This window comes from Plutella xylostella, chromosome Z (assembly GCF_932276165.1).
Source record: "Plutella xylostella chromosome Z, ilPluXylo3.1, whole genome shotgun sequence".
NCBI classification, from domain to species: Eukaryota; Metazoa; Arthropoda; class Insecta; order Lepidoptera; family Plutellidae; genus Plutella; species Plutella xylostella.
In genome coordinates, this window is record NC_064012.1 from 12207658 (window position 1) to 12228127 (window position 20470).

General features: G+C 41.2%; 2 protein-coding genes across 10 annotated transcripts in view; both read left to right on the forward strand.

The window, feature by feature from the left end:
- LOC125491257 (ankyrin-1-like) lies at positions 1 to 8238 on the forward strand. 2 transcript variants are annotated; one of them, XM_048632790.1, is made up of 2 exons: positions 1 to 1682; positions 5823 to 8238. In XM_048632790.1, the coding sequence occupies exons 1-2, from the start codon at positions 525 to 527 to the stop codon at positions 5877 to 5879; spliced, it is 1215 nt and encodes a 404-aa protein (XP_048488747.1). In that variant the 5' UTR covers positions 1 to 524; the 3' UTR covers positions 5880 to 8238. The 2 variants fall into 2 exon arrangements, with proteins under 2 accessions (XP_048488747.1, XP_048488748.1); XM_048632791.1 differs by lacking the exon at positions 1 to 1682 and adding an exon at positions 4502 to 5360.
- Positions 8105 to 20470, forward strand: part of LOC105388140 (SPARC-related modular calcium-binding protein 2) — a 16222-nt gene continuing 3856 nt past the window's right edge. Inside the window, exons 1-8 of one of the 8 annotated variants that reach the window (XM_048632782.1) lie at positions 8105 to 8447; positions 11577 to 11751; positions 14478 to 14693; positions 15861 to 15914; positions 16332 to 16531; positions 17084 to 17210; positions 19046 to 19144; positions 20078 to 20199. In XM_048632782.1, the coding sequence (XP_048488739.1) occupies positions 8364 to 8447; positions 11577 to 11751; positions 14478 to 14693; positions 15861 to 15914; positions 16332 to 16531; positions 17084 to 17210; positions 19046 to 19144; positions 20078 to 20199 (1077 nt within the window). In that variant the 5' untranslated portion in view covers positions 8105 to 8363. The remainder of the gene's footprint in view (positions 8448 to 11576; positions 11752 to 14477; positions 14694 to 15860; positions 15915 to 16331; positions 16532 to 17083; positions 17211 to 19045; positions 19145 to 20077; positions 20200 to 20470) is intronic. The other 7 variants (XM_048632784.1, XM_048632785.1, XM_048632786.1 and 4 more) reach the window with 7 other exon arrangements.

Sequence of the window (20470 nt, forward strand, 5' to 3'; positions counted from 1 at the left end):
TCATGGCTATGTTGGTCTATGGTTATGATTAGTGTTCGGAATAGGCTGCGTAAACGTACCTATTCAGATTATTCTCCTGAGGTCCTTTTCGTTGGTCCACTATTTACGGGACAACCGTGTAAGGATGCGGGAATAACATTATACAGAGTGACCCGTAAATAGTAGACTAACGGAAAGGGGGATTCTTACCCCTACACTTTGTAGGGTCGTTTTGCGGAGAATCCCTTTTCTGATCTTTTGGATTATGGAGTTTTGAAACGGATTGAGCCTGAAGCACTAAAAAGCCCCTTATAAAATATAATCCCAGAATAAAATAATATTTTTTTAATTAACATTTTTTGTAGTCGAATCCGGCTGACGACAGTACCTTCCTACTTATTTATAAATTTTGCAACGTAGTACAAGGATTTGACAATGTCACAAACAGCTGATTTTTGTTTTGCATTATTTTGCCATGCAATTTAAAATTGAAATAAACTTTAATTCATAATTCAATTCTATTAGATATTTTAATATAACTAAGTATGGATTTCAGTTCGTTTAATCCGCGCTCCTCGAACACGTTGAATCTAGCAGCGCGTTACAACGACGTCGAGAACGTAAAGCGTTTATTGAAGAAGACCAATCCGAACTGTGTAGACAACCGAGGCTGGACGTGCCTGCACGAGGCGGCCGCCCACCAGAGCTACGAGAGCCTGCAGCTAATCCTCGCTCACCCCGACTGCCGCCCGCTGGCTGAGACCTTCGAGGGCCACACTGCCCTCTACCTGGCTATCCTCAAACACTACGACACGAGAACCGCTAAAGCGTTACTAGAAAACGTTGAAGATATAGCAAACTATGCCAGTACTGAAATGGTTTCTCCCTTACACGTCGCCAGCGCGCAGGGTTCAACAGAGTTTGTGCAGCTACTCTTGGATTATGGAGCAATCATTGATGTGCAGGACTTTGATGGTGACACTCCGCTGCATGATGCTGCGTTTCAGATGAAGCACGAGGTGGTGGCTCAGCTGCTGCACGCGGGCGCCCAGGCTGAGCTCTGGAATGAGGCTCTGTACACACCGCTGCATCTCGCCTGCTTTAAAGGTTGCATGGAGACTGTGCTAGCCCTGAGACCTTTTATAAATGATGTCAACATATGCACAGGGAATGGGGAGACTCCTCTGATGCTGGCCACACAGAACAATGCTCTTGAGGTGGTCAAGTATCTTCTGGACAACAAAGCTGATCCACACATTAAGAATGAGGATGGGGATATAGCATTGAAAGTGGCTTTAATGCATGGATCTGCAGATATATTCAAAATATTACTTCCAGTGACTGACAGAGATAAAATTAACAAAGATATCATTTTATTAGCATGTAAGCCACACTATTTTAATATGGATATAGTTCTTTGCTTGCTAGAGTCAGATTTGGGTCCAGAGTTTTTTAATATTACAGAAGATTTTCATGTGACACTAGAGAAAATTGGTGGAATACAACCAAGTTATAGTAAAAATGCCCCTCTCAACTCATTCCTCCACATCAGTGAGTACATTTGCAATCACTCGCTGGACTTGTTTGAGAAGATGTTTTTCTTGTTTCTGATGAGAGGTGTAGCGGTAGACGCACTGTACATAGATGAGTGTCCGCCATTAGTTTACATTCATTACTGTGAACATTCCAAGTATTTTGAGGAAGTAAGTATGAAATGTTTTAGAGTTTTCATCAATGTTTTTTAAATAATAAAATTCTCTTCATTACGAGGGCGATACCGAAATGATCGGGAATAGAAAAAAGTACAAAGATATCATAATATTATTTACTTTTATTGTTTTTCAAAGTATAGTCTCCGTGACATTCAATGCACTTTTTCATTCGATTAAACCAATCATTGAAACAGTAATTCCAGTCTGAAGTGGATACTCTTAATTTCTTTCAGTTGCGATCCCAGTAGGCTAAAGCCGGGTCCAGACATGTATCATTTGCCCGATCCGATCACCGCATCCGTATCGTCCACGCGTATCAAGATCGCATATGTGGACGGTTAATGATACGCGATCTCGATACGCCGTCTCATGTCAGTTTTTGCCCGATCATCAAAGGAGTTATGACTATTGTGAAGATACGGATATAGAGCAAATCAGAGGCGTCCACAACTTGATACGGCGCTTGATACAATACGCAGATACGGTACGGTGATAGGATCGTGCAAAGGATACATATGTCTGCTGGACCCGGCTAACTGCTCGCAGTCACTCGGCGCGGCGGCGCACTAAATTGAGCGCTAAGTAGTCTGTACTAAACCGATGTGAATGTAAATAAATGAAATATAGAGAAAATTTATGCCACCAATGATTATTAACTCACTGTACCGTCATTCGAAGCCTAAAAGTGAGAATAGCGTGTCTATTTTTCTAGCTGTGGCGGATACGTTACGTCAGTTTCCGGAGTAATCCCCCGCCCTCTAGTTCACATTCCTTCCACCAGGTGGCGTGAGTTGACAATATGGCGACCGTAGAATTTTAAATCATTGGCGGTTTTAATTTTTCACTGTGCGGACGTGTCCTAACCTAAAAATCGGTTGGGAAAAATTAAAGTCAGTTTCTTAAGATATTTTACTTGATTATCCTATAATTTAATAAAATAAATTCAGTGCAAGTGATTTTAAGTCGGTGAGTAAATAACAATCATTATTTTAAACGGTATTACCGTTCGTACTCTATAATGAGTGATTCGGAGAGCAGTAGCTCTGTAAGTTCATCTTCCGAATCTGAAAGTAATGCTAATCCCCCTGATGCGGTGAACGAGCCGTGTCCTGATACAGCCCCTAAGAAAAGTAGAAAGCGTAAGGCGCCTGGAAAGGTTGTTAAGGGAGGAAAATGTAAAAAATCCGATAAAGAATTGCGAAACTTGGCCAAAGAATGTTTTCAACATTTCATGTCTGTAAATACCTATCCTAATTACCCACCGTATCAGGCGCCTTATTTTCGACAAGCAAGTGAGGACGAAGTCAGTGTAAATGTGAGTGGTGAATTGTTTTCTGATGATGATAATGACAAACGCCCCGCTGACCCGTGTGCAAATTTCGAGTTACCCCTGAGTACAGTGCTAAAGGAACCCTCAGTTTCAAAATCATCAAAGAATCATATTGAGTTGTTAAACTCAGCGCAACATTTTAATACTCCAGAGTGGAGTGATGTTCGATACTCAGACGTTCAAAAAAGTTATTGTTCTACCCCCGGTTTTGTTGAGCTCGAATGCAATGACGAGGTTAAACCTTTCGATAGGTTTCCAAATTTGGTGATTTCTGAGAGAAGTTATGCTGCATTAACACAAGCTCTGTTGAAACAACGGGATGCCACGCAGGCAAGTTTTCAGGCCCTTCTAAAGTGGGCATCAAAAACAAATGAGCTGTCGTCCTCGACAATAAAAGATAAAGTAAATGAGATTTTTATTGAGGGCAAATTTAATAAAATCTCCGGTGACTTACTTCAACTTACTTGTGGCCATAGGGCTGATACGATAGAGCAAAGGCGTGATGGCATTCTGCGTTATGTTAAAGATAAATATGTTCGTTCGAATTTGCGCAAAATTCCACCCACTTGTGATTCCTTATTTAGTAAGGATATGTTCACATCTGCTATTGAAAAAGCGGGCGGCATGAACAAAGTTTTTTGGCCTTCCCGAGGCCCATCACAAAAAACCAACTGGCCGGCTGCGCAAGCTAGACCGTCAAGTGCTGAACCGCCCGCGCAGGGCTATCAACCTGACTTACCTAAAGCCTACTACGGCCGACCTGCATACAGTATGCCGCCTGCGCAAGGTGCGTATCCTATGTACTTCCCTACGCAAGGGATGCTGCCTGTTCCTACGTACTATCCCCCGCAGGGATTTGGTCATGCTTTTCCAGGACAGAACAAACGGTTTGCGCAAAACCACAGTAATAGAATGAATAGACCTGACACCAGAGCTTTTCGTCAGAAGTCTCAATATGACGATGGACATGGCAAAATTTAATCGAAAAACCAAAACATTAACTCTAAAAATTTTCGTGGCAAAAGGAAGTTCTGACTCGGACATGACGCGTGTCGCAGATCGCTTAGCTGGCTGTGTTCATGCATGGGAATCACTGCAAGCTCCAGTAACCCTATTAAACATTGTAAAGGGCTACAAAACTCCCTTCGGAAAGAAATCTCCTCTTTACCTTCCGAAAAACATAAAACGCAGTTGGAGGACCCCAGTTTCACCACAAATGAATCAAGCCGTGAAAGAAATGATGGAATCGGGAGTTTTAGAGAGCGCGCAGCTTTCCCCCAGCTTTATCTCCCCTATGTTTTTAACACCGAAAAGCGATGGGACCATGCGACATGTCCAAATATCGAAGTTCCGACTCATAAACATCCAGAAAATACCAGACCTGCAGCCACGCGAGTGGCTCGTAAAGATCGATATCTCAAGGCTGCCACCAAAGAAGTACCTCGTGTTAGAATGAAAAATAGCAAACCCCTAAGGAGATTCAAAGCTTGGTTGGCCTCATAAACTTTGCCAGCTTTCCAGTACCGCGAGGTCGGCTAAACCATCGCAGCCTCCTTCAGTTCCAAAACTACCTGTTGAAGCTAGATTATTGTCACCGTGTCGCTCTCCCAGAGCACGCCCTTGCAGAACTGAAATGGTGGGCGAAAAACCACTCAATCCAGTCCCGGCTTCATGCACCACCAGTCCATCACTTACTGGCGACAGACGCTTCCAACCTGGCATGGGGAGCTCGCCTCGACGACATGGAGATGTCAGGGATCTGGCAGACCCACGAAGCCAAACTCGTGCACGTATCAAAAATGATATTCGCGCTTCTCGACAAATTTCAAATTCACGTGGTTGCACATCACCTGCCAGGGAAACTGAACAGCGATCACCTCTCACGGTTTCAAGAGACTCCCGAATGGCATCTACTTCAAGAAATAACGTCAATAATTTTCAAAAAATGGGGAACGCCTCGCATAGATCCGATGGCGACGAACTCGGCCCATGTGGTGCCGCGGTACGTCAGCCTCGACAGGATGGATCGGAATGCTCATCATCACGACGCATTCAGCCGCGAATGACATTACTCGCTGGCATTACACCTGAACACGGCGACGGAAGTGTACCTAATAGTAGCTTCAGTGTGGGAGAAGGTACCCTGGAGGCCCGACATCAAGAATCGTGCCCTCTCTCCTCCCTTCACAATTCGGCGTCTGCACCAAGTGCTGGTGGACACGTCGACGGGTCTGCCACCGCCGCAAGTGCTGGAGATGACCCTGGAGGTGTGGAGATGTGGGGGTGGACCCACAGCCTGACGGACTGGACCCCACAACAGAAACAACTGCTTAAATCAGGTTGGCGTGATTCTACTACTAAAACATATAATAATGCATGGCAAGGGTGGTTAAAATGGTGTTCTCAAAATCATGTTTTATCAAGTAATCCCTCTGGATCTCAGCTAGCTAGGTATTTAGCAGATTTACACCAAGTTAAAAAGCTTTCCTATAATACAATTCTAGTGTACAAGTCAGCAATCTCTACACTTTGTAATCCTGAAATCTCTGAACGACTGAGCTCACATGTTTTAGTTCAAAAGGTCTTAAAAGCTATATCTAGTCAAAAACCAAAAGTAGCTAATAAGCCTCCTATTTGGGACACAGACTTGCTTACATCATGGCTGACCAGCAATAGCCCAGATCCTAACAACTTATACCAAAGCTCCAAAAGGGCGGCTACTCTGCTACTACTCTGCTCAGGTCGCCGGGTCCATGACTTAACGCTACTGGCAATTGACGACCAACATTGCTCTGTTTCAGATAATCAGATCATACTGTGGCCTATATTCGGTTCAAAGACCGACAAAGTTGACGTGAGGCAGTCAGGGTGGCGTCTAACATCAAACCAAGATCAACTGGCCCTAGACCCGGTATACTGGGTAAAGAGAGTGATCAGCCTGTCAGCAACACGACGATATCTGTGCAAGGTCAATAATTTATTTATAACTGCGTGCGGCACTCCGAAGGCGGCGTCCCGCGCCGTGCTGGCCGGCTGGGTGCGCGGCGTGCTGGCGGACACCGGCATCCGCGCCAGCGCGGGCAGCGTGCGCCCCGCGGTCGCCTCCAAGCACTGGGCTCTCAACTACCCCCTCGACGACATCCTGGCCCGAGGGAACTGGCGCTCACAAAACACCTTTTTAAATTATTATTGTCGGGAGATACGCTCATCTCCTTCCCAAACTAACGTGGTGTCGGCTATGTTCTCACCCATAGCAAACTGATTATATGTATAAATACTATACCTAATACGTGATTAATCATGAAATTACTGATACATACGATGATTATATTATATGAGTTGTATTATAAGTACATAAGTATTTATCAATCACTTTCATTAAAATTCATTTTAAGTAAGCTTGAGCATTCTCATCTAACCTGATTGAATGTATAACATTAGACTCAATTATAATGATTACTATAATAATATAAAATATAATTTACTTTTCTGCAAGACCTGATTAAGTGATCACAGGCACAGCCTAAACTAATTTATGGATAAAATAAAGACCTGAAAGAAAGTTAGCGTACTCTTTATTTTTATTTCAACATTTATCCAAATCTTTATAAGTACATATACTTACGCTATCACATTGGCGTTACATTACATTCATATACCTACCTTATAATATTTAGTAGGTTACTACCAACATAGGTAAACACCTTCATTCCACCAGGCGATAACAAACAGGTCTCACTTTTAGGCTTCGAATGACGGTACAGTGAGTTAATATCAGCGTTTTACCTACCAATAAAACGCTTATTAACTACTTACCTCATTCGAAGCCTAACTTTTAATTCTGCCTGGTAAAAGTTCGAACGCAATGATTTAAAATTCTACGGTCGCCATATTGTCAACTCACGCCACCTGGTGGAAGGAATGTGAACTAGAGGGCGGGGGATTACTCCGGAAACTGACGTAACGTATCCGCCACAGCTAGAAAAATAGACACGCTATTCTCACTTTTAGGCTTCGAATGAGGTAAGTAGTTAATAAGCGTTTTATTGGTAGGTAAAACGCTGATATTTATGTACTCAGGTAAGTATTTTTATTAGGTAGGTAGAGGTAGTTAACGTAGTCTATAGTTTTTTTTTATAGTCATGCACAGTCATAAAAAATTAAGAATGAGATTTTCTACAAGATATTTTTAAGGTTAATAGGTACCGATCGATAATCTCTTGAACAATATTAAGTTAACTACGTGAAAAATTACCTTCTCCGGCGAAAACAACAAAAAATTCAACCTAAACCTTATCCAAAGTTAGAAGAACTTTTAAATAAAACACAAGAACTTTTAAATAAAACACCGATTCTTAAATTTAGAACTGTCAAACACTGCGTATAAATTTAATGTAAGTACTAAAAATTCTATTCTATTCTATATTCTACTAGCATTATTACATAAAATACTTACTAGGCTTAAAATGTAGGGTTTTCTGACAAAAAGCTTGATTACTTAAATTTAAAAACCATGTTTTTTGGGAATACTAAACACGACTGTTGTTTTTTTTGTGTAAAGCACAGACTTTTAAAAGCGCTAAAAATATTTTGTGTCTTCAGAATCGTTAAACCGCTTACATTTAGCATTTACCTACATAATTATTATACATTGCGTGATCGACCACGAGACAAGACGAGCAATAAAACCCAGTCTTGACCCGAAATATTGATTTGATTTGGAATGGAGGCTTTGAGACAGCAACTTGCAACTTCAAGTTATTATTCGGAGGTTCCTTCCTTTATTTTCATTACTGCTTGACATTGACAGTATTTTTTTTAAATCATGACGACCTTGACTCTGTATTTTACAGCCAAGTCAAATCTTATAAATCCGAGCCTTTTCGCTTTCAGAGCGCTTAAACATAAAGTATATTTTGTTATGTGAAAATAAAGTTTTTATCTCAAACAAAACAACAATAATAACTGTCATCGCCAGGAGGTAGAAAGGAAAGAGTCAAAAAAGATAAGCGATGGGGCGGGGCGGGGCTGGGTTGCGCGTGCGCCGCCGCTTTCTTGTAGCCGGCAGACGGGCACAGTCGCCCGGATTTATCTTTATTTCATTTTATTCTGTGTCTAGTCGAGCTACATAGCATACGTATCAGTGGATTTCAAATAAATGGCCAAATACTAAACTAAAATAATTGTTTTAAAAAAACTTATTACAAACAACTGAACTAAACCAATATGAGATTACTAAACCTTTTGTTCTTTTCTTGGCCTGGTTGATCTATTGTTTTCGTATTTTAAAGTGAAAAAGTGTCTTCTTGTTTAGAATAATAATATTTGTATCTACTTCCAAAATGTACACGAATGTATTTGTAGTTTATTTTACATTATTAAATGTTATTTACTATGTCTACGGAGTGACAACGCCGGATGGGAAGGTAATAAACATTTTTTTAATTTATTTTGTGTATGTTTTTGTTAAAGTCAGAATTTAAGATCGCGTTTTAAGTAAATACAGGGTGCATTTAATATTTCGATAGAAACGTTTTGTGTGTACTTAAGTACCTAACGTAAGTAACGTGATAATAATATCTAAATAAGTACAATAATTGAATATTAACTACTATGAAGTAGAATTCGGGCTAGGAATTCTATGTAATCAGTAATCTACTAGGTACTTGTTCCATAGAGGAAAAAATACTCCTGTTAGTTTACCTACTGCATTGCTATTCAGATGTCAATAAAGTTTAAGTAACAGATGCATTTAGCAGGGGCTGAAAACTTATTGACGTTATACTTGCATCCAAACCATAGGACCAATCCGTTTTCTTCCCTAAATATTTACAAAAAATATCTTAAGTAATAAAATCTATAGGTGTACATAATAAACAGTAGGTATAGATGTATAGACATACCCATACTTTTAGCTATTTAGTATCTACACTACTTTACGTAGGTACACTTTACATATGCTATTCTGAAAACACCAATTTTTAATTTAGCACTGTCAAAGTGATGCGGTTTTGACAGGGCTCAATTTAAAATGTGTGCCTTTTCGGTAAAACACTAAACCATGTGTGTAGAGCTGGTAAGTCAATAACCACCAACCTCCTTCATCATCAGCCAGCAGAAGTCCACTGCTCTACATAAACACCCCCCACGCATCTGATCATCGCCCTACCGGCTCCCTTAAAAACTGAATGGGGTATCAGGATTCACAGGTCATTCTACTAAGTACCTAACTACATATTAAATATTATTTTGATGTTTTTTCCTGTGTGAAGGTGATCTTTTGAAATCTCGCCGAAAACTTTCGTTCATCCCCATAGACGTATTCTCTCTGCCCTCAATAATAATAATTAAACCTAAGTTCCTTCCCTCCTTTTATCGTGTCTAATTAACAATCGAAACATGCACAATTTCAGAGGCCTAAAGAAGACGCTCGAGCAAAGTAATATTAAAGAAATAGAGCTATAGATCTATAAATACATGCTAAAAGTTTCGCTCAAAGCTCAAACAAAACCGCAGTTACCCAAACAAAGTGTTACAATACCAGTCTACAGAGATTCCGGTTTCAACACCTATCGGTATACCTACCTAATTAATATCCAGCGGACACCGGCCACACAGCATGGCGCACTGTCTGAGCCAAAATGAATGCAATTATTTTCGTATTCACAACGTATTTTCAGGACACCAATTACAGAGATATTAGCACAGTTAAAAACTTGGGTACCTACATGTGTCCTTTTCGCAAAAGTCAGGAGCTAAAATGGCACTAACATAAAATAACTTTTTACTACTGTTCCTAGTTGATAGAGAGTACCGTTAATTAGGTCTGTCCTTCTACTTCTAGCTAGCAATGTAGATATTTATCGATGTGATCGACCAGACGCGTATGTCTCATACAGACTGGCGACAACCGCAGACGCCAGGCGATTCGTGAAATGAATTAAAATTACTTACCCACCGATTAATAAGGACTAAAATAAATTAGCCACGGTAATGCTTCTCACACTACTATTTGCGCTTCTTCGATGGTTGTACTTTTGTCAGCTGTCTTGTAGGTTTACATTTACACAGCATGATACGGAAATAATTATTTCGATTCTGCAGGCATAAATTCCAATTTTAGAAATTTTACCATTTAAAAATTAGATATACGGAGGCACTCATAATTTTGAATTATAAACAAAGAATTTAAGGTTCTGACAGCACTAAAATTAGAATTTCTGCCTTCAGAATCGACATCGATATCTTAGGTAGGTAGTCTATAGTATTAGAACTATACACTAGAGTCGATATTCAAACTATTTTTATACTTATTTTAACATCAAAATTGAATTTTCTACCTTTAGTCACAGAATAAAAACTAGTATTAGTCTTCGGTTTTCTACCTATAATGATGAATCATGTAATAAGTTTGTCTAACGGCTCAGGCAGTTGTTAAATTGCTTCTTTTATCCTAATTACATTATTATTTATCCATAGCCTGTTTCTTTCCATCAGTAATTAGAATTAGTTTAGTCTAGAGCCGGAGCAAACGTAAAATGTTTGTTTACATAACAACTTCAAGAGTTTTGGTTCAGTTTGGATAAATATTATTTTATCTATTCTTCGTACAGGAACAACACAATTTCTTCAATCAAGCTTTCTAAGTACTTACCTACAAAAGCAATGGATACTTAGTTTGAATTAGGGATCAGCCTATTTAGCCCACCGATTTATTGCGGCAAGAGTCCCGTATTACGTCATTACCACAAAATATTAGCGACCTCAATACCTACATATTATTATTATGTTAATGTCATCTTAGCAGGTAGGGAGAAGTCCTAAAAGACTACCTAATTCAAGTTTTTGAGGGTCTTAGGTCGAAATACCTACCTATAAATCAGCCACTACGGATAAAACTTCTTTTTTTACATCTGATTCCATCATCATCATCAGGATATCGATTCGTAAGGTACGGAGATGAATATCCAGGGAACCGATTCCCGAGTTACAGAGATCATTTCCAGTACCAAGATTTGGCCGAGATGATGCTTATCTCGGGTGAAATTGGAAAAACGGTATTCTGGCGATCTCGCGTAAAACGTAAAACGTCAAAACTTCTATGAGTTTGACGTTAAATTTGAGATAAGCGGACATATTAGGGGAGAGTTTAAACAGAGATATATCTTGGGTTATGAGATTTATCTCCGAACCTCCGGAATTGAGACCCAGTGCCGATATGATGTTCATCGTCTCCATGATTGAGCTCCAGACCGTAATCTACTGCTGAATATGGGTCCCCCAAGAAGCGTCACAACACCTCTAGCCACTACCGGCTACCTGAAGTTTCATCTGATTGCGACATTTAGAAAGAAGAAAGAAAGAAAGAAATAGCTTATTAGCCTTCAAGAATAAAAATACATGGAAAAAACACATAACAATACAAATAAGGTAGTTTAGGTACACAGCTTACTATCCGATAAATAAATAAACAGTATTTTATGGTTGCCAATCTCCATGCCGTGCACAGTGATAGCGAAATGGTTCAGACTCAGCATGTGCATTTCTCCCAACAGCCAAGCAGTAAGAGCAAGGAGTACTGCTACGCGCGGGTATCAGCCTGCGAGATCAGCGACGGTCACCAGCCGGTTTGTGGGACAGATGGCAGGACCTACCCCTCCAAGTGTCGGCTGCTGAGGGCCCAGTGCACGGGGGAGGCCGTCACCATGGCCCACAAGGGGCCCTGCGCAGGTCAGTACCGTTTAGTGTACACTGGCGAGCAATGGAAAAGTTCCACCTGTATTGCCGTTGGAACTTTTTCATTTTAGTCACTGTCTGTACCCATATCTCATTCCACGGGGAAAGACATCTGATACAAACAAAAACTACCTTCACTCGAATGTTATAAGGGTTCTGTCAGATGTTTTTCCCCGTGGAATGGGAATGGGAATTATAGTGTTGTATGGTTAATAATTATTAGCCCTAGGAACGATTTGTATTAGGTAGTCATGATAACTGCGTAAATTTATTGTTTTATTGTGATTGGTTTCGGTCTGCATAAATATGTATAATAAGTATCAAATTGAAGTAGTTTGCTGGGGGATATTATATTCCATTTCTACAGATTTACTTCTAGAAGTTCTAGAGTTAAAATAATAGCAAAACCAAAGAGCAGATTAATGACATAGCTTTCATCGGCTATCTTTATTAGTATCTAGATTGATTTTAATTACAATGCCAGTAGAAACAAGGAAAATGCGGCGTTGAGTAAGAGGAAGCGGGGGACTTCCCACTTTTTATTAAAGCTTTAATTAATATGATGGGTGTAAAAAAAACATAAGTATATTTTAAGACCAGCATATTTAAGATACGATAAAACGCTGCGTGTATCAAACAGAACCTACTTATATAATAGAATAACAAGTAGTACTCGTTATTCTATGCTTAAGTATATCAACCAAAACTAAAAAAAACTGCAAACTTGCATCTTTTCTAGTTCTGTACTTTCAATTTTAATACTATTTAGTGAAAGGGCGATAACAAACAATGAAGTGGTCCTACTTAACACATGTATTTCGTTGCCATAATGGGGCTTTATAGCTTTGGGCGTCTGTCGACAGTTTGTCCAGACGGCCTATGTTTACATCGCAACATCTGCTGAAATGCATTTAATTGCGCCCATGTGAATCACACATCACAGCGCTGTACGGTGCCATTGCCTGTTACATTGCTTTAAAGATTTAAAATACGTTTCTTAATTTGATCGTAAAACTAATAAATACTTAAATATTAAGAAATGTGCCTTTGTTTAGAGTGCGTTAATGCCTGGGTTAGACCCAAAGGCAATTCTGAAAGTTTTTAATTCTTATATCATTTATTTTGAGTGAATAGATTCGATTCATAACATAGTGTAACTGTCAGAGAGACTAGAGCTCGCTATAGGGGGCAAGTTATAGTAATTGAACTGCTCACTTTGTTAGGCAATAAGTCTGCCCCTGCCTTGTCTGGGGTCATTAGGTCTAAAACCGGTATTTCCTGGACCTTCGTGCGTAGGACTCAATGTGCGTAGGACTCTACAAGTGGGACAATCCAATTGTGAGACCTAAAAAAATATATTTTATTACTGGGGTACATGCAGATTTTGGGACTAATCTGACTAACGATTGTAATGATTTAGTTTTGGACGGTTTTACCTAAAAAATATGCACGGCCTGTTTTCCTATACATATATATGAGTAAAATGAACCTTAGTAAACCTTTGGTGAAACCTTACAGAAGAAATATTCCAACACATAACATTTATTAGATTTACACAGGACAGGATTGGTTGTGTTGTTATAATTATTAAAGTTATTAGTAAGTACCAGTAATAAGTACCTAGACATGGCGCCAATGAGTGAGGAGAAATAAATATTACATCGGCGCCTATAAAAACGTAATTAGCCTACATTCCTGTCAATTTATGTGCTATTTTAATAATACCTTCGGTCAATTGATCATACATTGCGTTGATGGGATGTTGACAGAGGTTTCTAAGTACAATTTTAATTATTTTATGCTTCTACTTTGGACGTAGCATAGGTATTTAATCATTACCATATCCTAAATAAATCAAACAGAAAAACATTCAACCAGAAACCATGGGTTCGTGCAATACGATTCATAAGTACATGTCATAATGAATGTAAGTACTAGATCCAATAGTTGACCTTAGTCTCGTTTTACTTGCATATTTTTATAATATTATATTTTAACAAATTACTTAATTACCACTGTACCTAAGAAATAAATATACAGCTCTGTAAGACATGTTAATAATTAATGTAGGTACCTCGTACCTATATTATTATAAATAATCTCAAAAGGCAAAAGGCGTGGGCAAATCAGTTAAATTTTTACCACCGCTTGTGTACCAGTTCTGAAATCTATCTTGCAAGGATAGGACCACAGGGCATGCTTACCTTTTTAAATGCCTTTATTCTTGACCTTTAGCGGGATCGATAGCAAAACTGGTTGGGTATTAACACTATGTGCTGATTCGATAGGAAACCTAACTTCGGACTTTGAAATATGAGTTTAGTTACCATTTTGTTTTTGGGAGATATTTTATTGTATAAAGTATGTATTTTAATGTAGGTAACTCTATAAGTACTTAAGTAAATATCTTTACGCACCTAGATAGGTACTTACATTATACATTTATATCAAACGCGTCCTTTTTCCTACCAATAGAGTTGTTAGCTTGTCATCAATGTCCCTACAAATACTCTAACGAACAGTCGAATACGCGTGTCTAAGGGAGCTTTTCCACCAGATATGTGCTATGCTCCGTTTCTATGGATGCGTTTACGATCCACCAATCACATTAATTCATCCACATAGCACAGCACTGGTGCATGCGTAGCATAACTGCATTCTCTGGTGGTAAGCCACCCGAATTCAAACCCCCACAACCCTAACCACCCCCTTTCCCCCAGAAGGCCAGAGCTCATGCCTGTCAACGCTGCGCTACGCCCTGAGCGAGAAGGAGGGCGGGCGGGCGGCCTTCACCCCTCGCTGCCGGTCGGACGGCGCCTACGCGGCGGTCCAGTGCCATGCGGCGCGCGGAGGCGGCTGCTGGTGCGTCACCCCTGACGGGAAGCCAGTGCCTAATACCACCGTGAGGAATGGGAAGCCTGACTGCACTAGAACAGGTTGGTAAACCACGGATAGGCAAACGCTGGGCACACAGGAAGTGGGTTTGATGAAGAAGGGGGCGGCGGCTGGTGGTGCGTCACCCCTGACGGGAAACCAGTGCCTAACACCACTGTGAGGAACGGGGGGAAGCCTGACTGCACTAGGACAGGTTGGTAAACCACGGATAGGCAAACGCTGGGCACGCAGCTAGTGGGGTTGATGAAGAAGGTGGCGGCGGCTGTAAGTGTGTCACCCTGGATGGCAAGCCAGTGCTTAAACCTACCGTCAGGAACGGGAAGCCTGACTGCACTAGGACATTTAGGTTTGGGAGACGCTGGGAAGACCGGTAGTAGGTTTGATGAAGAAGGTTGAGAACTTTGGTTGCTTCTGGTGCGCTTTAAGAGAGGACCAATATCTAGCAGTAGCAGTGATCGATTACGTATTATTCACTGCTGAGGATAATTATGATAACAAGTGAGGCCTAATTAAATGCGGACTTTACGTGTCATGTCCATAAGTCAAGTCAGTCAAAGTAAAAGCATTTCGATGCTGTAATATAATCACAATATAATACTACCTTATGTGAATGTGGAAATCACCGAATACAGTTCGGCACATCAACTTGCATGTAAATAGATGATTACCTACTGATTCACCTGACGTCAATAGGTAGAGAAGATACGAGAGAGAAGCAATCAGTAACCCTCCGCACTTATCACCTTGGACAAATGTGACATAGAGGAAGCACTTTAGCCATTGGCAATAATTTAGTCTCGTGTATGCGTCGATATTATAACAAGTCGACATACATAGTTCAATAGTAAACTTCTGTAAAAGGCAATGTACAAAGCCGGAAGCCAGCGATCAAGGATTTACTCTGGTACTTGCTCCAATCACATTATATTGTTGTGGGCCACTGCCACTGAGTATATCATGCGTGCTTTGAACTGAAATGTTGGTACCTATTTTATAATGGAAGGTTTAGCTGCTATGTGTACTTGGGATCATCTACATCAACCAAATGAGGTGCTTTTTTAAATTAAAGTGAATTTCTCAAGAGTTAGGAATATGCTGAAAGGATTGGCTAGTCAGATTTAGCGTCTGTCGCTGACTACCCACTATTTTTCACTGCTATTTTTTATGTATTGACCCTATATTGAATGTAGGTATAAATGTTGTTTCAGGCAAGTCGCACGCTAAGCGGAGGTCTTCAGCCCGCGGCCAAAGAAACAAAAAGAGTGAGTTGAAATTATTGTGATAAAAGAGACCTTGTCTAGACTTTTCTTATCGTTTATTGACCGATAGTGCAGATTAACTGTATCTGATATGAAAACGCCAAATAGTTTCGGTTGAAGGGTAGATTATTGTTGAGTATTGTTTTACATAGGTATTTCTCTAGATTTCAGCTTTAGTGCAGTAAAGTTATTGACTAAAGAAAAGCAATCGTAAATACTGGATAAATAATAATTAGCCGATAGGAATTTATTCTGCCCAGTTCCATTGACCGTTGTTATATATCCCGTAAGTAGTTAATTGTAACATGAAAATGCTTTTAACATTATACTAACCTATTTGTACACCAGTAATTAAGTAAATTGTGAAATAAAGTTACTTAGAAACAAACAACAAACACAGCAATTCACTTCCCACCTCAGGTTGCTCGCGCGCGGACCGTGGCTTATTCAACGGCAATCTCCTAAAGATCTTCAGTGGAGAGTACGAGCGGGGCCGCTCGGGGGCGAAGCCTCTGGAGCACCCGGCCGTGGCCGAGTGGAAGTTCCAGGAGCTGGACCGCGACCGCAGCGGAGCGCTCGAGAAGCCCGAGTACAGGGGGCTGAGGCGGCTCATCAAGAAGGTTGGTGGATCACGACCCGTCACGTCCCCTCTGCTGGGGATCGGGTCTCCTTGCTATAAAGGAAAGGTTTTAGGGCTAGTCCACCACGCTGGCCTAGTGCGAGTGGAATATTGTTTGTCAATTTAGCTGAAGGTTGGTCATCGTGGTGAAAGAATTAGCCAGTCAAAATAGACCCAGTTGCTGACTGTAGAGGGGTGTGCCCGACGTAACTAGAAACGATGTAAACCGATACGTCACTCGGGCAGGCTCCTATCATGCACTCGTTTCATGACTTTGTAAATGAAATGGTTGGATGCTGTTGCTGGAGGCCGAGTAAATACCTTTGTGATGATCCTGGTGTCCTTTGTCCATTGTGGACGATAATGCTTGTACTGTACTACTCGTGCGAATTAACTATGCACCTGACCGACAAAACCAGAGGTCATATTAACTAGCTTTGACGTACCCGGCGTGACCCCTGGTTCTTGCTGGCCAGGTGCACAGTTAATTCGCACAAGTAGTAAACTACTATACGAATAAACCGAACTTTTACTTCCCCCAACCCTCCAACAGGTGGTGAAGCCGAAGCGTTGCGCGCGCGCATGGGCACGCGGCTGCGACGCGGACGGGGACGGGGCCATCGCGCGCGGGGAGTGGGCCGCGTGCCTGCTCGCCTCGGCCGAGCCGCCCGCGCCGGACTGTGAGTATTGCTCTCCACCCGGGAGGGTTTTGTGGACTAGTTTGTACCGCCTCCGATGTTTAAAAGCCCCATTTGGAAGCTATAGATTTAGCTGTGAGTACTGCCCTCCACCCGGGAGGGTTTTGTGGACTAGTTTGTACCGGCTCTGATCTAAACCAGCGCCTTTTTGCAAGGTTTAGTGGACTAGTTTGTACCGCCTGTGATCTTTATGAGGCAGCTTTCCAAGTGCGGTGTACTGTCCTCTACCCGGCTGTTAGGTTTAGTGGACTAGTTTGTACCGCCTCCAATATTTAAAAGACAGCTTTTCAAGGGTGGAAAGCTATAGGTCCAGAGGCTTTGGGGGAGGCTTACGTCCTGCAGTGGATAGCTAAAGGCTGAAGAAGTGTGTACTTATACAGTGGCGAAGTATGATTGTACTTATTAGCTATCATGAAATATCGTGAGGTGAATGTAAAATATCAAATGAGTTAGGGAAAACGACAGGAATAGGGTTGTATGCCCCCTCCGTACCCACTTAAAGTGCCACTGTTGCCTATCCGACCCTACTGAAATCTTTCTCCATTCAGTCCCATAGTGAAAGTTATCCAGTAGGTTCGTCAGCCACAGTTTATTGCATGTAAACGAAGTCTAATCGCACTAACCTATCTGAGGTTTAACTACATCATCTCATGAGAAGATAAGAAACTCTTCTTATACCTAAATAATTAAATTTTAATGTGTGGTTAACATAAGGTAGAAATCATGCGCAATCTGATCCAGAATATAAACTGGAAGATCAATGGTAGCTCTGATCTGATGGTAACGTTATGAAAGTTCAATCATGTTTGCCTCAAAATATTGCATACCAACAAGAATCGTTAAAATAAAAATATTTTCGTATAGATTAAAGTACAGATCTAAAGTATCGATCTACATTATGTTGGGAGTGTGGGGTTCGTCACTCAGTAATGGTTTTATAAACAAACCGACCGCAGTGCGGTATAATTATTTTTCTATGAAGTATTATTTTTGGATCTCGCTGTAAATAATAGACCGTCTGGAAAAGTGCTATTTTGATAATTCCAGCAGACACTTACACTTTGGCTACACATGCCCAGGGTATCCTAGTTCGGGAGCCAAATGTGTATGGCGCACGTTAAGTAGGCCATAATTTTGTTACAAAATTTAAAAAAAAAAAAAAAAAAAAAAAAAAATATGGCACAAGTTTGAAAGTTTTGTACTTTGTTAAAGTTTAAGATAAACACAAATATATCCACTGCAGGACATGAACCTCCTTAAAAACTGTAAGGATATTGCCATAATATGGGGGGTTGAAGCTGTCACAGAAACTGCCCGCACAGGAATAGAACCCGGAACCTTCGCCATAACAGTCAGATATATTAATATCTATAGTCGTATTCAATTTAATTTTAGATTTTGCAATTGTATTTGCGGTCTCCACTCGACTCTATAGTATAACCCCAACGGTGTTCGGTTCTTCAGCAGATTTGACCAGCCCACTGCCACTTCAGCTTGCATATTTTGATAGCTATCTGCTGTCGCTAACCTTAGTCCTCTGACGGATAACGCAGCGTGGGACGCCCTCCTGCCCGCTGGATTTACGACCTTAGGCGCGTAGCCGGTAGTGACTGGATGAGGAAGGACGGGGACCGAGTGTTGTGGCGCTCTTTAGGAGAGGCCTATGTCCAGCAGTGGATGATTATTGGCTCTTGATGAATGGTATTCATCCGTAGGTAAGTCGGAAAACTTTAAAATGTCACCCATATCAACCGTGCTGAAACCCCACCATCCAGCCCCCCAACAAAAGCTTGTGCAAACATAATAATAATAAATAGTCTCGCTCCGTTTCTTCATGTCGCTGACCGCAGACGACGACGCGGCGCGCGAGCCCGAGCCCGACTACGAGGAGGAGCCTGCGTTGGTGCCCAGCTCTGGTGAGTTACCTACAGTAAACTAGCAAATAATTACCATTATACAGGGTGTTGCAAAAGTGGTATACTAATCCGAAAAGATGTAATGTAAGGGGTCAATCTGAACAACGTTTGTTCTTCCTTTGTCCCTTTCCATTTAAGACGTGACAAATGTTCTCCGTCGCGCTCGCTCTTGACGCTACGCGATGTGAGTGAGCGCGATGCAAAACTTATGTCACGTCTTAAATGCGCCCCGTGCTACTAGCCCAGATAGTAGCAAAATGGGATGGTCCGACCCCAAGCTATGCAGGCCCATATTACAATCGGTATCGAACAGATGCCCAAGCCCTATTTTAGACCAAAGCCATATAGCATGGCCGCGTACCCACCAGTCGCAAGGCACTCGTTTTATTACTAAGTATTCAGGGTGAAACTCCACCATGTATACTTAATGCAGTAGGTAGTGCAAGATCCCTAGTGCTATCGTAACAAAGTAATATGTAGAAAGCTTACCTTCAAGAAGCCTTCAAGCCCCAAGGCGTACATATAAATTTGCATTTAGACTTTCAACGGACGTTCGCTCAATTTCTTGACATCGTTGCATGTAAAAATACAGCAACAAAATTGCTATAAACCGTCCGAGGTCGAGGCGGAGAAAATATGTCCTTTTATGGTTGATTTACTTATGTAGTGAATGTTTATTTATCCTTCCGTCTGCGAAATAACTCCTTTACTTGTCCCAGAATTTCAAGAAAACTTTCCTCTAACTTATCCAACCTACCCCTAACTTGGAGCTACGGACGATAGACTTGCTTCAATTTACTATTCGTGCGAATTAACTGTGCTCCTGACTGACAAAAACCAGAGGTCATGATAACTAGCTTTGGCATACCTGGCGTGACCCCTGGTTTGTGTTGGCCAGGTGCAAAGTTAATCTACTTATCTACATATCTGTAGTAATGTTTCCAGTCCTGCCGGGGCTGATGCGTCCGTCGTTCCCCTCGGGCGCTGAACAGGAGAACAGGAGGGAGGACGAGGCTGACTGCCTGTCCGACAGACAGGCGGTGCTGGATGAACAGGTAACCACTATAACAACTGTACAGTGCTCCAAAATTGATAATGCGCATAGAAATCTTTGACAGATCGGTTGTTTTCGATTATGTGACACATGATATTGACTCCTATTTCTTTCGAACAAGATGCAAAATGCAAGTGTTTTTTTAAGGCTCTTACGATTTAATGATTTGGGTGTGAAGATCTGCATGTGCATTATTAATTTTGGACAAGTGTAACTACTTTGTAAAATGTAGCAAGAGTCCTATGACGTTTGATTGAAAGATTAGGCCTGGT

Bases quoted from the DNA above. Each gene is read 5' to 3' on its own strand.
- LOC125491257 (XM_048632790.1), top strand. From the start codon at position 525: ATGGATTTCAGTTCGTTTAATCCGCGCTCCTCGAACACGTTGAATCTA. The intron at 1,683-5,822 runs GTAAGTATGAAA...GCTCTGTTTCAG, and splicing joins ATTCCAAGTATTTTGAGGAA to ATAATCAGATCATACTGTGG.